At 31.6% G+C, this 18,279-nt stretch overlaps 3 protein-coding genes across 4 annotated transcripts; 1 reads left to right on the top strand and 2 right to left on the bottom strand.

Moving 5' to 3' along the window:
- Positions 1–627: 627 nt before the first annotated feature.
- Positions 628–5,766, bottom strand: LOC129312993 (clathrin light chain 1-like). Of its 2 annotated transcripts, XM_054955803.1 has the most exons (4): positions 4,694–5,766; positions 3,799–3,952; positions 3,119–3,657; positions 628–886 (listed from the first exon to the last, which is right to left on the bottom strand). In XM_054955803.1, exons 1-3 carry the CDS (start codon positions 5,137–5,139, stop codon positions 3,136–3,138), a joined length of 1,122 nt encoding a protein of 373 aa, XP_054811778.1. In that variant the 5' UTR covers positions 5,140–5,766; the 3' UTR covers positions 628–886; positions 3,119–3,135. The 2 variants fall into 2 exon arrangements, with proteins under 2 accessions (XP_054811778.1, XP_054811777.1); XM_054955802.1 differs by lacking the exon at positions 628–886 and having other exon boundaries at positions 2,879–3,657; positions 4,694–5,447.
- LOC129312994 (expansin-A20) lies at positions 869–2,284 on the top strand. Its single transcript, XM_054955804.1, has 3 exons — positions 869–1,114; positions 1,203–1,521; positions 1,637–2,284. The coding sequence occupies exons 1-3, from the start codon at positions 982–984 to the stop codon at positions 1,944–1,946; spliced, it is 762 nt and encodes a 253-aa protein (XP_054811779.1). The 5' UTR covers positions 869–981; the 3' UTR covers positions 1,947–2,284.
- Positions 5,767–6,933: 1,167 nt separating the features above from the next.
- On the bottom strand, positions 6,934–9,664 carry LOC129312992 (probable polyol transporter 4). The gene is made up of 2 exons (XM_054955801.1): positions 9,245–9,664; positions 6,934–8,757 (listed from the first exon to the last, which is right to left on the bottom strand). The coding sequence occupies exons 1-2, from the start codon at positions 9,456–9,458 to the stop codon at positions 7,385–7,387; spliced, it is 1,587 nt and encodes a 528-aa protein (XP_054811776.1). The 5' UTR covers positions 9,459–9,664; the 3' UTR covers positions 6,934–7,384.
- Between the last annotated feature and the right edge of the window lie 8,615 nt (positions 9,665–18,279).

Below are 18,279 nucleotides of genomic sequence, written 5' to 3'. Positions count from 1 at the left end.
AGAGTTTAGATTTTTTTTTTTTAACTTCTGGTTTATTTGGATCACCTAAATAAGAGCAAACCCGAATTGGCTTGATCCAAATACCTAATTTTTTTTTTATTAATATGGAATTAACTTTCACCTCAACTTTCACTTAGTTTTCATGAACCCTCTTCTTGACTTTTAGGTCACTCATTTTGCACTCCTAATTAATTGAAGTATTTATGTTTTAATAATTATAGGTTTTGAATATATTTTGAAAATGTTAAATATTACTTTCATTTGATAGTGCAAAATGTGCGATGGGAAGTCTTGAAGGGTGAGTGAGACAGATTTAGAATACCAAGTGTTTTGTGCCAAAAAAGAAGAAGAAGAAGAAGACAACAACAAAGCTCTTAAACAATTTTTTATTTCATTTTACATGGTTATATTGAAAGCGGCCAGAGATAAACTGATTTTAATACAAAGTGTCAAGAAAAATAAATTTTAAAATTTATTTTGATTTAAGTCAATTTCTCATTTGTAATATAATGAAAAATGTTTTTGAACTTGTAACATTTTAAATATATATATATATATATATATTTTAGTATAGTGTTATGGTCAATTTGCCCATATTATGCAAAAACTTGTAAGATATTTGAGAATGTTGTGTTAATGACAGTAACTCTCCCAACAAAATTCCCCGCCTGAAAAGTAGTGAGAACGAAGAAAAAGTACGAAAGACAACGAGGGAGCTAGCGGCCTCGGAATAAGCAACAAATGGCCTTACATCTCGGCCTCGCAGAATGTCCCACGGTTGAATCTAATCTCTTCACAGATGAAAAATGTCAAAGCTTCTATCTTTATCAAGATCAACATAATTTGCAGCCGGGAAAAAACACGCTTTTCTTCACTGTTTGGTCCACTTTCGGCCCCACATGAAACAAAAGCAGAACACAATTAGAGTTTGAGGATTTCCATTTTAAAGTGATAATCAGATTCATAGTCCTACTGTCTCAGATGGGTACTCTTCAATCTACACTATTCTACTTGATTTTGCTACATTCATGGAAGATTTCAGCTAATAAGGACGGAGAATGGAAGTCTGCTACTGCAACATACTCCAAAGACAAAGATGGGTCGCTCATTACAGGTTCTTCCAAGTTTTCTTGCTCTTTCTAGTCTTATCATCTGTAAAATCAAAACCCTGTTTTGAAAATGTACTAGTGCTTGGATTGCAGAAGGAGCCTGTGGGTATGGAGACCTTCACAAGGCTAGCTATGGGAGATATAGTGCTGGGTTGAGCACCATCTTGTTCAACAGAGGGAGTACCTGTGGAGCTTGCTATGAGATCAGATGTGTAGACCACATCTTGTGGTGCTTGATAGGAAGCCCATCTGTAATTCTTACGGCCACAGATTTCTGCCCTCCAAACTATGGACTTTCAGCAGATTATGGTGGCTGGTGCAATTTTCCAAAGGAGCATTTTGAGATGTCAGAAGCAGCATTTGCTGAGATTGCCAAGAGAAAAGCTGACATAGTGCCGATTCAGTATAGAAGGTAAACCCAAAAAGAAAAGCGATTCAGTAAGGAAGATTGCTGACAATAATTTTCTTATTGTTTGAGAAACCTGCTGGGTTTGAGGGATGACTTGTTCTGTCAATGTTGTGTGCAGAGTGAAGTGTCAAAGAAGTGGTGGCCTAAAATTTACAATGACAGGTAGTTCTCATTTCTACCAAGTCCTGATTACCAATGTAGGGTTGGATGGTGAAGTGGTTGCTGTAAAGGTGAAAGGATCAAGAACAGGGTGGATACCAATGGCCAGGAATTGGGGACAAAACTGGCATTGCAATGTCAATCTTCAACGACAGCCTCTGTCCTTTGAGGTTACAATCATTGGTGGAAGAACACTCACATCTTACAACGTTGCTCCAGCAAACTGGCAATTTGGACAGACATTTGAAGGAAAGCAGTTTCAGCAATAGAAAATTCAGGAGTCTGATTCCTAAGATGGAAAGTCAAGTATGACTCTTGAATCAGTAAACAGAAAAACAAGCTTACTCGTATGTTTTCTTATGAGTAAGAAATCCAAACTCAGATTCACCAAGCATTTCTATAATTTTATGAAACACGGATTCAGCTCCAGTGGTTTTTTTTTTTTTTTTGGGGGGGGGGTTGTGAAAAGGGGTATACCTTCCGAACAAAAGTTGATCTCTTTTGCTTAACCTTCTCGGAATCCATTTTTGTTGCTTGAGCTGATTAATTTTTCTTAACTTGTCCACTTTCTATAGTTTACATTACTTGAGCTGATTAGTTTTTCTTATCATGTCCACTTTCTATAGTTTACATCCTTAGACCCTCCTCCTTCATGATTAAGGCAGAGTTTAGTAGTAAGTGTGTAGTTTCAGGAAAAGAAACTCCATCAGTTGAACCACATGGCACTTTCTGCTTAAATTCTTTTCACAGACTTGTGCTAAAAATTAAGAACCACCCTGATACTGAATATATCCTAAGAAAATGCCAAAAAAATCCTGAAGAGGGAAGAAAGAAGCCTGATGAGTAAACAAATTCAGCGATCACCTATAATCTACACCAAATGGTTTTTCCATACATAACTAGTTTGTTATGAAGTCTTAATTTAGGATTGCCTGTTTGTCCATCGGATACTCTTTCTAACATTTGAACTAAATCTGCAAGTATATAATAGACATTATATAACCGTGGAATTGTTCGAACCCATACTTTCAATAGAAAAATCTTAAATGTGATTCTAGTAATTGGTTTTAACCTTTTATATATTTTTTATGTTTTGTTATGCAAACAATTAAGACACAAAACCTTGTCAAATAACAAAAGCATTTGATTCAAGGACCTTCTAGCTAAAGGAAGGGGGATGCTATACGCAAACAAGGGAAAGTGAAGAAAAAGATTACTTTGCTTATAAATGTCAAAGAAAGAAGACAGAAAAAACAAAATTGCATCTAAAGCCTATGAATCTCCGACCATAGATTGGAATTATGCTCTTTACATGCAATGCTGCAAAGCTTGAAGAATATGCAAATGGCTATGTGCTTATTCTCAATTAACATTAGCACAGAATTTAGCGAATAAAAAAAAATTTGTATATATATGTGTGTGTAAAAAAGGAATTACTAACAAAAATCGAGTTGTTCATCACTGAGCCCCTTCCGGTTCAGAACCAATGATGATTTGGTCGCCCTCAAGTACAGCAGGAACATCTTCTTTAAGCACATTAGGTGCACCATTTGCAGACCCATTTTTTGCAGGAGAAGCAGGTTTATTTTCTACAGCAGCCTCAGATGCAGTTGGAGTTGAGCTTTTACCTTCCTTTGTTTCTTTTTTATCATTTCGATCTTTGACAGCTTTAGCGTCTCTGCCTTCTTTAGAATCTTTTGCATCTTTACCATCCTTGCCCTCTTTGGGTGGGGGAGGCATCATGTGAGGAGGAGGGTTCTGTTTAAGTTTGGAAATCATTTGGCGCATTCTTGAAAGATCAGTAGGTTTGCCAGGCTTTGGTCCCTGAATCACAACAACCGAAGGCTTATTACTCTCAGATTCTTTTTTACATCTTCTCTTCTCAATATTGGGGACCTCACGAGGAATGATTTCTGCTATCGCTTTCCAGTAATGTTTGTGAGCTTCTTTGTGAAATTTCTCTTGGTTGGCCAAGTATAACTGCACACATACTCATTGTCGTTATTTTGCACAAGAGCAAGGCAAGGCGCAATGAACTAATGCTGTGGAGTAGAAGAAATGGAAAAAACAAAGGCAACTAGTGAAGATGCAGGAATTAAGAATCAACTTCACTAATTCTACCTTCTCTCTTTCCCTGTTGTTGGCTTTGTTTGTCTCGCAATTGAGTCTCCTTTTCTCATGGAAAGATTGCTTATATTCATCAGCTTCTTTAATAATCTGATTCCGCATTTCTTTTTCTCTCTTCTCCTTTTCGTCAAGATATAATGCATTTTCACTGCATTGTACAGTCAGAAAAGCCAATCCCTTGACGTAAGATAAAATGTGAAGAGAAAAGGAGCGTATGACAATTATCCTATATTCATTACCATAGAGATCAAGTTCTAGCCAGCATTCCGAAACTCCTCACAGTCAAATATTAGCACTTAAACAACTACTTTCCTACAGCACAAGGGGCCACCTACTGAAAGCAAGAACTATGCTACAAACAATATCACTAAATCTTCAAAATATTCTTCTAAACGTAAACTGCCTTGTCCCAGAACCCAAAGACACTATCCTGGGCGCAGAGCTCCTGGTTTACAACCCACAGAACAGCCCAAACGTTATTATAATTTTTTTTTTTTCAAGAGAACAGCCCATCATTTATGTTAACGCCTTTCAATTCAACCCCATTCAACCCATTATGACATTTACATCTGACCCGGATTACAAAACTACAGGTTAGGTTCTGTTTATCAACCTATAAGATGCCTGTTAAAGGGGAAGCAAATTATAACAGATCTCGCTTAAAAAACCTTTATTAACGTAAATCCAACATGAATGAGAATGACAACGGTATGTGATAAAACGATTTTCCTTTGTGGCTTTCTTTGTGACTAAAAGAAAACACAGAAGCAATATGAAATCTTCCGTATTCCGTGAGCTTTTGAAAACCTGTTCATTATCCAGCATAACAAGAATTGAAAGAGATAAAAGAAAGTAAATACGATCAATGATGAGATCCATGAAATCCCACCGTCGCCATTCGCGTCTTGCAAAACCTTCCTCCTGCATTTGGCCCGGGTCCGGGAGTAAAGGGCCATCGGAAGTGAAGATTTTATCGCTGCCATTTTCATACACATTTCCCGGACCATTCGTCTCAAGCCCGGACGGTTCAAATGGCGACGCATAATCAGGGTTGGGCGTCGAAATCCCAAACCCGCCTTCATTTGCAGAGTGTACGTTCTCACCATAGTTGACGTCGTCCATGCTGAGGTGGCGGTGGAGGTCGGCGGAGGGGCCAAAATCGCTCGCAGGTGGGGGTTCGCTGAAAACGTCAGAAGCAGCATACGTGGATTCGTAAGGCTGAGACGAGAGGCCCGGGTCGAAGCCCGAATAACCATCATCGTCAAAGGGTTGCACTGGCGGCGACTGATGTGGGTGATCGTCTCCGTCGTTACCGAACGAGTCGAAGGACGCCATTTCTGAAATCCAAATCTCTCTTTCTGAGTGGCCTATAGATGTGTGGGGAGAGAGAGTGAGGATTTTCTGGAAACTGATAACGTCGAGTTCGGATCGAAACTCTCAGCATTTGACGAACGACGATGAGGGTGGGAGAGACTTGAATATTCAAACGCGGTTATATACATGCATCGTAAGAGACCGCCACGAGGCTTTGTTCGTTGATCATACCCACATCATTCTGCGTCGTTTATACTCTAAGAATAGTATCGAGAAAATATAATTAGCCACATCAAATCTTACTGGTTTTCTATATTATTTATTCTTATGACTCCGAACAAATTTACCCCTCAACTATATTTTATATATTAAGCTCGTATTCACTCTGCACATTTCTTGTCTAACTGTATCTTGGCCGCTACACCACCAGCTCACAGACTCAATTTGTGAACTTGGGATGTGAAAGATACCAATCGCCATATTTATCTTTCTCGTGAAGCAATGTACAGACGGTACTCATAACTCATCCAACATCCGTGGTCCATGAACATAGAAATTTTGTTCGAGTTCTCCAATAAAAATGAAACTACAGAAATGCCTTCCTTTAAGATGAAGTAACGATGTCTCGAACCAAAAAAGATGAAGGAATGTTGACATGTTTGCTCAACAGTTGGTGGATCTGTCAAATTCACCTGAAATATTTCATAGGCAGAGTTGAAAAGCAAACATACCACCCGCCATTTTTATGGACTGTGCTGCTCTATTTATATAATATGGTAGTGTCCAAAAGTAAACATTTTATTATTTTTAAATTATTTATTTTCATTTTAGATAGTTTAAATTATTTAACCAGTTTTCAATTGTAGTATTGTTGATAAAAGAAACAGTAGATCTATAATCATCAACGATTCTGAGCCGCCAATGACCAACCACGAGTGATGCGAAGCCTCATGATTGTTGACATTGCCCTTACCTTTGAAAGAGAGGCTTGAGCATAATACTGGTGTTGCAATTCATTCACACCACGTTGCTTCTGTTCATCGCTAGGTTGACTGCTAAAGCAATTTATATATATTAACACACTTGAATAGCACTACAGAGTGTATTTTGGAATGACATAAGAATCAGAATGTTAACCAGAACAGCTGGAAGATTAAGATACAGATAAAACACCATTTATACGACACAATAATATTAGGAACAAAGTACGACCCTGCCTCAGATGATTTTGCAGTTGAAGCCATTGACTTGTTTTTGTCTCTCTCTTGTCCGGCCAACAACTTCGGCGTCGAGCCTCAGACCAATACATCATACACCTGAAAAACGGGTTTAATTTAGAAGAGCATGATAATGCTCATTACCATGAGTTTTCTGAAGCAGAACTAGATTTCTCATTTAAGAAAAAATAGAGAAGTTACGCAATGTGCTTCCATCTGCATCAGAATCAGAAATTCTTGAAGTTCGTTTGTCTGACTGAGGAAAACCAGAATACAACTTAAAATATTAATAACTCATGTTGCAACTGGACCTCTTATCAGAGATGTTGCTTACTTTTAGTTAACAGTGTTGATGAAATAATACAGTATGACTTCAGAAGTTAGCAGGCATGCCAAATTCAGGTTATGATTGTAAATAAGCAATGTGTAATTCAGGCTGTAAATTTATAGAGACTTACTTTGATGTCTCAGAATGGTCATTCAGAGTGATACAAAACAGAAAGTACATTAAAAACTGATGCAGCAGATCCAGACTAAGGTTAGCATAAACCAAGGTGTAAGACAGATATATGCTTTGAATTTTTAAACTGATCACAAATGCAGATCCAAAGCAAAAATGTGGAGCAGAAGCTGATATATCAGTACTAATCTTACAAAGAATTTCAATATTCAGTTCATCCTTTAATGTAGTACGTACAAATTATTTTGCTATAATCTGTCACAGAACATCTCACATATCTGCCTAAAGCCAGATACATATACAGCGATTACAGTATAAATGTAAATTAAAGAAATTAAAGTAACTTTGCAACTAGGAAAGGTTTGAGTATGTATAAAGATAGCAATTTGTTGCTCATTTTTCTTGTTCCCTTTTATCCTTTATGAACTCAATATACTAGTCTGCAGATGATCATCCATCCAGCAAAGTTCTCCGAGGAATTGCACATGTAAGTTGCTAAGATATATAACATGCAACGATATCACATCTTCTTTCAAGCCAATCACAGGGCCATGTCATGTGGAAAATATAATTGCAGCAAAAAAAATTGTTAATTTGTTGAACCAGTTTTGTTCTGCACGAGCTGTTCAACATCTCCTAGCTCCATTTCACTCCGTTGCCCCTCATATTCCTTCTGAAATAGCAACTCTATTTGCTCCAATGACTTTCCTTTTGTCTCAGGGACCAGTTTGTGGACAAAGACAACAGAAAGAACAGAAATAGCAGCAAACAGAAAGAATGTTCCGCCAAAAGTAATTGCATCAGCAATAGACAGGAAAGACATGGCTACAATGCCACTGCAGACCCTATTACCCACAGCACCAAGTGCTGATGCTTGAGCACGTACTCTTAGAGGGAAGATCTCAGATGACACGACCCAGCAAACAGGTCCTAATCCAATAGAAAAGAAAGCTACATTCCCACAGACAAAAAGAATTGCCATCACAACCACAAATGAACCTTGTCCGAAGAAAGAAAAACTTGCACCTATGATGAACAAGCATACTGTCATCCCAATTGTGCTAATATAGAGCAAGGGCTTCCTTCCAAGTTTGTCAATAAGAATGATGGCTACCAATATAAAAATGGTCTTTGTTATACCTACAGCAACAGTAGCTGCTAGGAGTTTTGAATTATCCTCAATCCCAGCTGCTTTGAAGATTTCAGGACTGTAGTACACAGTTGCATCTATTCCTGATATTTGTTGAAAACACTGAATCCCAAACCCGGTCATGAGCATCCGACGAAGGGGAGGAGAGGGAGATAGTAGTTCACGCCACACAGGTTTCTCCTTATCAGAATTAGCAAATTCAGCAGCCTGCTGTATTTCTGCAAGTCTCTCCTCCACTTCTTTCTCATCTTCATTTGTATTCAACAGCACTTCTCTGGCTTCTTCAATTCGGTTCTTCATCACCAACCACCTTGGTGACTCAGGGATGACAAAAAGAGCAAAGCCAATGAAGACTGAGGGAAGTATTCCCACAGCAAGCATTATCCTCCAATTTATGTGTGGTGAAAAGCCAGCAAACGTATAATTTGACACATAGCCAAGCAAAATTCCAATGTTTATAAAAATCTCAGGGAAGCTAGTCATAGTGCCTCTTGTGACGTTTGGTGATATCTCAGCAATATATATTGGCGATATCATGACTCCAAAACCTATTCCAATTCCGGCAAAAAGTCTTCCTACCATAAGAATTGGAAAGGAAGGAGCGAGAGTCATAATAAGTGCGCCAGTTTGAAAGACAATAGCAGCTAAGGCCATCGTCCATTTTCTACCAATAATATCGGATGTTCTTCCACCACCTAGACTACCCAGAAGAGAAACAATGCTCAGAATACCGACCAGAAATTCTACTTTCACCTCAGATATCTTCAGATCTTCTTTGATAAATATAATTGCTCCACTCATGACACCTACATCTGCAGATCCAAAAAAGAAAAAGAAAAGGAAAATAAACTCTATCAATATATTACGTATATGACTACAGACCAGGATCAGAAATAGAGATTGAAATTAAAATGATATTTTTAACAATTTCACAAACTATTAAGCAGAAGTAGGAGAAAGTCAAAGCCTGGAAACGTTGGGTTGAAAACCTCTTTCACACTTTTAATCTCTGCTATCTTGGACATTAAAATTCGCAGATGAATCAGAAGAAGGGTACCTCTTTCCCACGAATTGTTTTGGCTATGGCGATGTTTCTATAGATTGTTCATAAAATATAACCGAATTGGTCTCGATAGGCTACATAACATGATAACAAAGACATGATGGTGAACAGAAGGCTTGACAAAAAGCATTGACAAGATGAAATGCCGAACTACATGATAAATGGGGCAATAGCAACACCCAAATCGAAGCAATTTTTTTTTTTTAAAGGATCGGAAAATGATAGCATAGCATTACCATAGCCCAGAAGGACATTGTTGAGGGAAGCAAAGACAGCACAGGCAAAAACATATTTCCTGGTACTATTCCTCCTATCTTGTTGATATTGTTGGTGCAAAACATCATCGGAGTCCTCAGGAAGCTCGGGGTGCATCCTCTTGTATTTGTTCTTTGCTCCCAGCGGGATTCCAGACAACACCATTTCGCCGTTCCCATTTTCTTGGAACCCCATATCGGCTTTGCTCTCGGTATATGCCCACAGTCTTGCAGTATCCAGAGATGGTGTTCTTGGACTACTGTGGCATACTATGGAATGGGATTTTAGATCTGAATGAAAAGAAAGATGCGGAAATAGAAGGACAAGGCTTGGCAACAAGAGGGACCTCGCTTTTTGACAAGAAAGCAAGCAAAGGTGACCCGGCTACGTTCCAATCCAATATTTGCAATTTTTCTAAAAAAAATCTTACGTTAAATGTGCCTCTGAAGACATCACAAAGATTTGACTTCCTACTTTTCTTAAGCTTAAATGGCGCTTTCCAGGCAACAGCTGTGCTGCTTCTCTTGTGAAAAATATGATTAATTGTTGCTGTCTAGCTTTCTGCCGTGAATTAAATTAACAATCAAACATTAATATTTAAGTTATCCCCGTTTCCTACGCTTGATTTGAAGATATTATTGTACTGTGTTCAAAGAATTCTTTTTTTTTTTCATTGTTTTGTCTTTACTCTGATGTCTGATCCCAATTGACTAATCAAATGCATTGAAAAGTTGGTAACCTGACGTGGAATCTTGAAATATTAAACTCTCACGTGGAAATAGCGAATTAGCGATCAGAAAAGAAATATGGGGATTATTTTGGCTGGTTGGTATTGTTATTTATTATATTATTTATTATATTTGGCCTAATGTGTAAATAAAGATAGTGATATTCTGGCCAAAAATGAAGATAGTGATAAATTTGAGCATGTTACCTAAAATTAAAATTAAAATTAGCATGAATAGTAAAAGCTTTCGTTATTTAAACTCAGGAATTTAAATGTTAACCTTTGTTTATGTAGTTACTTAGTAAGAAAATGTCTATTTTTTATCTTTAGTATCTTGGAGTAGATAATATCTATTAACGGCATAGCCTACTTCATGTGTTATGGAAAAAAAAAAAAAGAAAATGTCAAGACTCATGAGAGTATCATTTAAAAAAAAAATCAATTATAATCATGTTAAATGTTTTTAGGAAAATGATACTGATGGCTGAATATATATAAGTGTCTGCCTACTTAACATAAGTGCATATAATTGTTATTGTTAAATATTTTGTATTTTGCATTTTGAGATGATTAAACAGTAAAAGGGGTAAATTGTAAGTATGGTCTAAATTGGACGTATAAAAAATAAATTAATTAATTATTCATGAGGAATAACAAATTACCAAGCATGTCAGAGGTATTGAGTTTTAATTGACAATAAAAGAGTCCTTGGGCTCTTTTACCACAATTTACTCAAATGTAAAAGATATAGAATACTTGATAGAACTAGTGTTTGATTATTACTAAAATGTTACGAAATGTAAATGATTATAAGTTTGGATTGAAGATAAAAATAATTGATAAATCTAAGAACCATGGGTGCAAAATACGAGTCTTTTGAGTGCTTTCTGTGTCCTCTTTCATGATTTGGTATTCTATTTATAGTGACAAAGTAATGGTAACTTCTTCCTTAAGGTTTGGAATGTTTTTACTAACAATCAGGGATTTTACAAAACTCATGATACGGTCTCTAATCACTGTTTTTCATTTTTGATAACCAGTCCGTTTTGTTGAGATACTTGGTCACAATGATGCTATTCCCACAAGATTTGAGATCGTGTCTTTATACACCAATAATCCACATAGTGTGTTTGCAATTGGAAAGATTTCAACATGCCTATCTAACCATGACTTCACATTGAGCTCGAGACTGGCCCCTTTGTTTAGATTGTTAATTGGGCTTAATTCTTCAGTTATTTAGCCCATATGATTTTATGGCCCATTCAAATACTTTGGCAAGTGATGTTTCATATTTAGCCCAAACATTAATTAACTGTGGCAAACTTTTATATTTTTATCTTTTTTTTAATGTTATCACGCGGATCCAACCTTGTTGATTTTTTTATTTTATTTTTTTGACCTTCAGCCTTGTTGAAATTGAAAGTTTAAAACAATTAGAAAAATTTTTTGCCAAAAAAAGAAACTAGAAAATTTCTAAGGAGAAATTCACCTTTCTTTGTTTTTTTTTTTTTGTTTTGTTTTGTCTTTAAAAATTCCAGAGTCTCCATTCAATGCTCATCAGCTAATGGGCTGATCTTTTACTTCGAAATGATCCATACCATTCATTTTAAATTAATTTTAAATATTTTTAAAATTATAGTTATCAAAATAAAATTTATAAAAATTTTAAAAAATTAATACTAAAACTGGATTGTCAAACAATCAATTTATAAAATTATAAAAAATCTTAAACATAAATTAATATAGATTGTTCTGATTTGAAAAGCTTATAATATGTTGAACTTTGCCGTAAATATTAGAATTCATAATTTCTCCTTCTGTGTAAAACTTTGTGGCTGATGGAGCCAAAACATGGATATACTTTTACTTTCATTGAACTTTAAAATTCCAAATTCATGGCTTACGAATTTTAAGCCAAAAACTTTTGCCATGTAACTGTTCAAGAGATTGTGTGGCTTTGATTATTCATAAGTCATTAGAAAAAGTCGTTTTAAAAAATAAAAAATGTTGCTTTTTTTTTTTTTTAAAGTCACTGATAAGATTTGCTGCCCATGCCGCAGATGCATGAATTTTAATAAGTTGTTATTTTTTTTATCATTTTTTAATCCAGAAGATAATAAAAATACAAACATCTTGTTTTATTGAAAAAATAATAATCTAATTTTTATAGTTTTAACTTAATTATAATTTAGTTTATAAACCTAAATTTGATGCAATTCAATCCCTATAATTTTGGACAATAAATTTGGCAAACAGTTAAATGAGGGGAAAAGATGGATAGTTTTGAGTGGGAGAGGCAAACAAAAATGACTTTTTCAATAAAAAATTTTTATCATTTTTGATCATTTTTTAATCCAAAAGATGAAAATGTAATTTTATTGATAACCACATATCCACGTTAAGTTATAATCTAGCTTCAACAAAATGAATAGGAAACGAGAAAGAAATGTAAAATAATAGGGTAAAAGATAAATTTGTAATTTTACTATATAACCATGTTATGGCTATAGTGACCATATAAAGAAATTAAAATAATAGGACAAAAGATTGATTTGTAATTTTACCAAATACTCCTTTCATCTCAATTTATAAAATATTTTTAAACAAAATTTTATATACAAATAAAATTTATTAGATACACTTTATAATCTTATTTTTTTCAAAATAAAAATACAAACTTACAAAAAATGTCCTTACCATTTGTGAAAGAAAGTTAGAAAGCGAGGATTATTAGGCTTTCTCCTTAATTTAATCTTATTTCTAATTTGCTTTTGGTTATTATATATGTTTTATCATCTCAACTCCTAATAAAAATTTCTGACTTCATGGCTGAAAGAATAGATTATGAAAGATAATTTAAAAAAAACTTCATTAAAAAATTTTATTTTTTGTCAAAGTATTTTATATTTTGAGATGGTGAATCTCTCTCAAAATGTCTTATAAAATGAGATAAAAAGAGTTTTTTATAATCTACATGATGAATTATAAATTATATCCTCGAGGGCATACATAATTATGGTTTTTTGTGTTATAATTATAAAAAATATATATTAAAATATTAAATAACTATATTTTATGCTTTTATGCCTCGTGCAATGCACAGAATATTAATCCTCATTTTTCGTTCAAATTGGATAAAAAAAAAGGAGGAAAATATTTTAATGAGTTGAGTTTTTTTAAATTTTTCTTTTTTACAAATATGTTATAAAATTTTACTTGAGAAGTGTGAAAGGAAAAAAAAAATAAAGAATCAATTAAAAACTTTCTAGCCACGATTCTCTTTTTTTCTAAAATTAAAGTCACTAAAATTTAAAATGTCACTACCCTATCTTTTTTTTTGATCCGGACAAATCATAAAAATTAATAAAAGTTAAATTACGAGTAAGTATTAATTTGATAACTTTATAAAAGTAATAGTTTATAGAAAGGGTGAAATAAATTTGTATATGTAGTTATAGATAAATCATTATAATAATGAAAATAACTATAACATTTTATTCACACCTAACATATTTGTGATTAGAAAATAGAAATAAACAATAACTTGTTTTATCATAAATTTTGTTATCTCATATATAATCAAATATAGATAACAATTCATTTTAATCTATGAGTTGTTGTGTCCATATAAATTACAATTCTAAAACATACTCTCTACATTATAAAATATAAGGTATTTTTTAAAAAGTTGTATGTTAAAAATGTAGAGCATTTTTAGTCTTTGAATGTATAATTATTGTCTTTTTTTAAAGGTGCCTCCCTTGAATAAATAAATTCATAGTTATTTTAAGATAAAATATCCTATTAAATGGGGATAAATATGAAAATATAAAGTTAATTTAAAGACAAGTAATTACTTTTTTGAGGTAAGATTCGATTAAAAATACCTTATATTTATTAACGTAATGGGGGGAGTATATCTTGTTTTAGAATTTTTTTTTTTTGAATTGTATCAACACCTTATTTTGTTTTAGCATTGGCTAGAAAGCATATAGAAAATAATAGGGGGATAAAAATTAATTCCTATTGAAAGAAGAGCACATATTTAATGTCCAACTATACCTCAAATATAATTACCTCCAATATAAAAATATTTACAAGCAATAAAAAATAGATAACAATTTGTTTCATTTATGATATCATGTGGGTACAAAAAATATAAATATTTGTTATATTTGATCCCCACATAAATTAAGATTCAAACAGCATATTTTAGTTAAAAAGTTATTACTTGTAAATATAAATAACCACTTATTTTATTTAAAGATTTTTTATCTCGGTGCATATGAAAAATGTAATAACAATTTTTAAATTTAAGTATTGTTTGGCACAATTTAAAGTAGCCCTTCCAAAAATAATTTTCCCACTCACACAATTTTTTATTGCTGAATTTTTCACCTCATCAACAACTTATTTTACTTTATAACTTGTCATTTTGTCTATATTAAAAACATAAATGACATATTTTATAAATTAAATTTATGACCCTCACACCTTGCTATTAAAATTTAAAAATTAAAAATTAAATTGTAACATACATAAATAAAAAAATATGTTAAAATACTATCATTCAACATAGATAATAACTCATTCTCTCTTATAATTTGTTACCTGATGCATATTTAAAAATGAATGACAAAACTTTAGTTGCTTATGTTTGTCGCGATAACAATCTAGTCCCTCAAATTTATTGTTTGAAAAAAAGGTAATATACTATTAAAATTTGCTAACATAGATGAAAAACATTAAATTAGTGGCTAGTGAATTGATGATAAAATCAACTTGACTCAAAGACCAATTTATTTTCATTTAGCCATATGTAATAAGAAAAATTACATCTATTAGCCGTTGCCCAATTTTTAAAACATTTAGTCAAGTTATAAATATACAGGATTTGAGACTTGTGCGTGTTTTATAAATTTTATGAGACCTCTTGATAATAAATTTTTTATATGGAATGTAGATGTAATTTTTCCTATATACTATATCAAATCATCAGCATACTTTAAACATTAGATTAATTTAAAAGTAAATTTTTGTTCCAAAACTTAAAACATTAAAGTGTCAAGTTAAGAAAATGCAAGGAATTAAATTAATAAAAATTAAACTTGAAAAATTAAATCAACAATTAAGAAAATATGAGGGATTTAAAGTTTCGTTATCCCTTTAAAAATAAACAACATACTTTATTCTAAAATTTGTTACCCATATGTAATATCTTAAAATTTTTTTAAACAATTAACTCAACCATGATAGAAAAGTCTCTACTATGGTAAACAAAAGTCAACTAATTTTTTTTAAATAATTTTATAATTTAAAACACTACTATAATAAAAAAGTGCTACTATTACCATAATAGAAAGGGATGAAAAATAGTGTTAAAAACTACTCTACCTTTTAAAATAATTATTATGCTAAAAATAGGTTCCACCATGGTAGAAAGAATTAAAATAAATAAATCTATAATGGAAAATAGCATTAAATTATTAAATTTTTATTTTTAAAATTTGGAATCTCAAGCGTCTAAAGACAAATAAGTGTGAAAGACTCAAAAAATCTCTTTTAAAATTGAGAACATGATAAACGTAGTAGATTAGGAAATATAAAAATAGTTATGCATTTTAAAATCTTATAACTACCTATCAATCTTTCCAAGTAAAACAAAATAATTTTTTATACTGCTAATACACATCTTCAATCATAATTAGGTTACAGTCACTCAATACATTTTACATTAATAAAACCAATGTAGAAGCATTTAATAACTGGCTTAAGTTTTTCACAAAACAAAATCTCAAATAAATTTTAACCTCCTACATGTCATTAAGTAAAAATCACATTTTTCCAACTTTGTACTCCCACAAATGCAAACCACAACCAAAATAAATAGCTCAAGCAAGTTTCCAAACAAGCTAATCATATAGCTCATAATTATATTAATTTAAATCATTTAAAATAAATTATATATTAAAGTTATAGTCATCTAAAGTGTACTAAAAACAAAAACAATTTGAAAGGCATGATTATATCAATACATTCATATAATTATCAATAAATAAAAAGTTTTAGCATTAGCAATATAACACATTAAAAATTATATATAAAAAGTATTTAAAAGAGACAGTGGATATACATTAATAAATCTTAGGAGCTCCTTCATGCACCACTCATGGCTTCTCTTTTAAAAATTATTAACCACGTAATGAAACTAAAAAGTCCCAGTAACCAATATCAATTTATAATAATGTATATAATTACTTAAATGTGTGTTTGTTAAGTGAAAAAACAGCAATTATATAATTCAACAAAGATACAAGAGATATTATAATACATGATAAACAATCATCTATCCCTTTATTAATCTTGAGTCGTAAATCTCGCTCAATGCTAAATTTTTTGGTCAAAGGTGGATTAGTTCGAGTTCTTACAAGCCACCAATTGGGCCTTCAATAAGAGCGTACCATGCAACATAAAAAATATAACAAGTCTCCCAACGCCTCTCACGAATCAAACAATTACATATCAATATTGTGAAATTATACAATATTATAGTCTTCACAATTTTTTTATTTTTAACAATATTACAGTATGACATCCCACTTGACAAAAATACTTCAAAGTACATACTCACAATTTCATAATTGTTTTTCACAAATACAAAAAAAAAATTCTCAACAACAATTCATAATTTTCTCAATAATCACACAATTAACATGAAACAACACTAATCACAAATTAAAGCATGATCACCTTGTATCTTTTTCTATAAATTATTCCTTGTAGTTTCTTTTCTACCACAACTTTCACCAATAATACAATATACACACAACATATTATTTATAAATATTAGTTTCAATTATTAAAAATAATAAAATAACTCTAATCATATAATTAGAGAGTATAACATAATTTTTAATCCCATTATTAATACAAGTCTAAAGTTAGTACCCTCAAGTAAAATTTCTATTTCCTCTTTTAATAATTCATAAATACTAATAAGCTAAAATCAAATTCTAAACTAATTTTTATTATAAAAATATCCTTTTTTATTTCATAAATTTGCACCTAAAAATATTTAAAATTGTAAATTTAGTCTCAAGTCTAGAATCATTATTTTATAGCCATAATAATAATATATTTCTCATCCCAAATAATTATCTAAACATTAATAAATTAACATATATTTTTAGATTTAACCAAAATCTACTTATATGAATTTAGTGTTTAACTCATAAGCCTCAAATTCAAATTTTATTAATGAATTAATTCTTTAAAACATTTATTATATTATTAACAACATCAATAATTATAATTATTCATCATAAATTCGTTCCTTTTTTAAACTTTAAATTTTCTACCATCACAAAATTAAAAATTAAAGAAGATAAATGATTAAAAAAATTTTAAAACACTCATATAATTTTAAAAAGTTTAAAATCTCACCTAAAATATTTTAGTATGGAGCTTTGAATCAAATTATCCTCACCATCTTACGTGCACTCTGTTTTATTTTCGCTCTTCTCTGTTCGCCGAAGATGAGCAAATGGAAGCAGGAAGGAAAAATGAAAAAGAAATTGTATGTGATATTTCAAAAATGGTGTGGGTTCCATGCCCTTTTTTTTTTCCCTTAACGCACAAAACCCCCCCCCCCGGGGTACGTACACCTATACTCCGTTTCCCCCACCCCTTTTCTTCTTTTTTATTATTTAATTAATTAAAATCTCCCTCTCTCTCCCCCCCTCTTTCATAATTCTTTTTCTTCTTTTCTAATAATAACAATAATAATAATAATAATTTCTAAAATTTTTAATTAAAAATTATATTGTGAATTAAATTTAATAATTATCTTTTACTAATTTACTTACTTTAAATATTTTATAAAATTTATATTATTTTAAATTAACTATTAAAATTTAAATTGAAATGTTATACTATGAATATTAAATATATGAACAATTTATTTTAGTTTAAAGTTTATTGTACTAGGTAATAAAATTAAAAATATATCTCACGTATAAAAAATAAGCTATTTATTTTATAAAAATTTGTTTTATTCTGTAATCTATTATCTTGTGCATGTTGACCAAGATTTTAGTGGATGTAAACTAGAATTTTTATAATTTGTATAAATTAAAATTATAATTTTAATCATAAGTTCTCCATTTACATTTTTATTACTCATTTGACATTTATCACTTACGATCACACATTTAATGTTGGCAACTTCAATCTTTTAAAATAAAATTTTAATTTTTTGTTTGTAAAAATAGTTGGATTACTGTATAACTA

Source organism: Prosopis cineraria, unplaced genomic scaffold (genome assembly GCF_029017545.1).
Source record: "Prosopis cineraria cultivar Desert tree isolate PC_DT_omini unplaced genomic scaffold, ASM2901754v1 PC6, whole genome shotgun sequence".
NCBI lineage: Eukaryota > Viridiplantae > Streptophyta > Magnoliopsida > Fabales > Fabaceae > Prosopis > Prosopis cineraria.
This window is presented reverse-complemented; position numbering and strand designations above follow the sequence as displayed.

Coding starts and splice junctions, on each gene's coding strand:
- LOC129312993 (XM_054955803.1), bottom strand. CDS start 5,139: ATGGCGTCCTTCGACTCGTTCGGTAACGACGGAGACGATCACCCACAT. Junction 3,953..4,693: donor GCAAGACGCGAATGGCGACG/GTGGGATTTCAT, acceptor TGTACAATGCAG/TGAAAATGCATTATATCTTG. Junction 3,658..3,798: donor ACAACAGGGAAAGAGAGAAG/GTAGAATTAGTG, acceptor GTATGTGTGCAG/TTATACTTGGCCAACCAAGA.
- LOC129312992 (XM_054955801.1), bottom strand. CDS start 9,458: ATGGGGTTCCAAGAAAATGGGAACGGCGAAATGGTGTTGTCTGGAATC. Junction 8,758..9,244: donor CAATGTCCTTCTGGGCTATG/GTAATGCTATGC, acceptor TTGGATCTGCAG/ATGTAGGTGTCATGAGTGGA.
- LOC129312994 (XM_054955804.1), top strand. CDS start 982: ATGGGTACTCTTCAATCTACACTATTCTACTTGATTTTGCTACATTCA. Junction 1,115..1,202: donor AGATGGGTCGCTCATTACAG/GTTCTTCCAAGT, acceptor CTTGGATTGCAG/AAGGAGCCTGTGGGTATGGA. Junction 1,522..1,636: donor GTGCCGATTCAGTATAGAAG/GTAAACCCAAAA, acceptor TGTTGTGTGCAG/AGTGAAGTGTCAAAGAAGTG.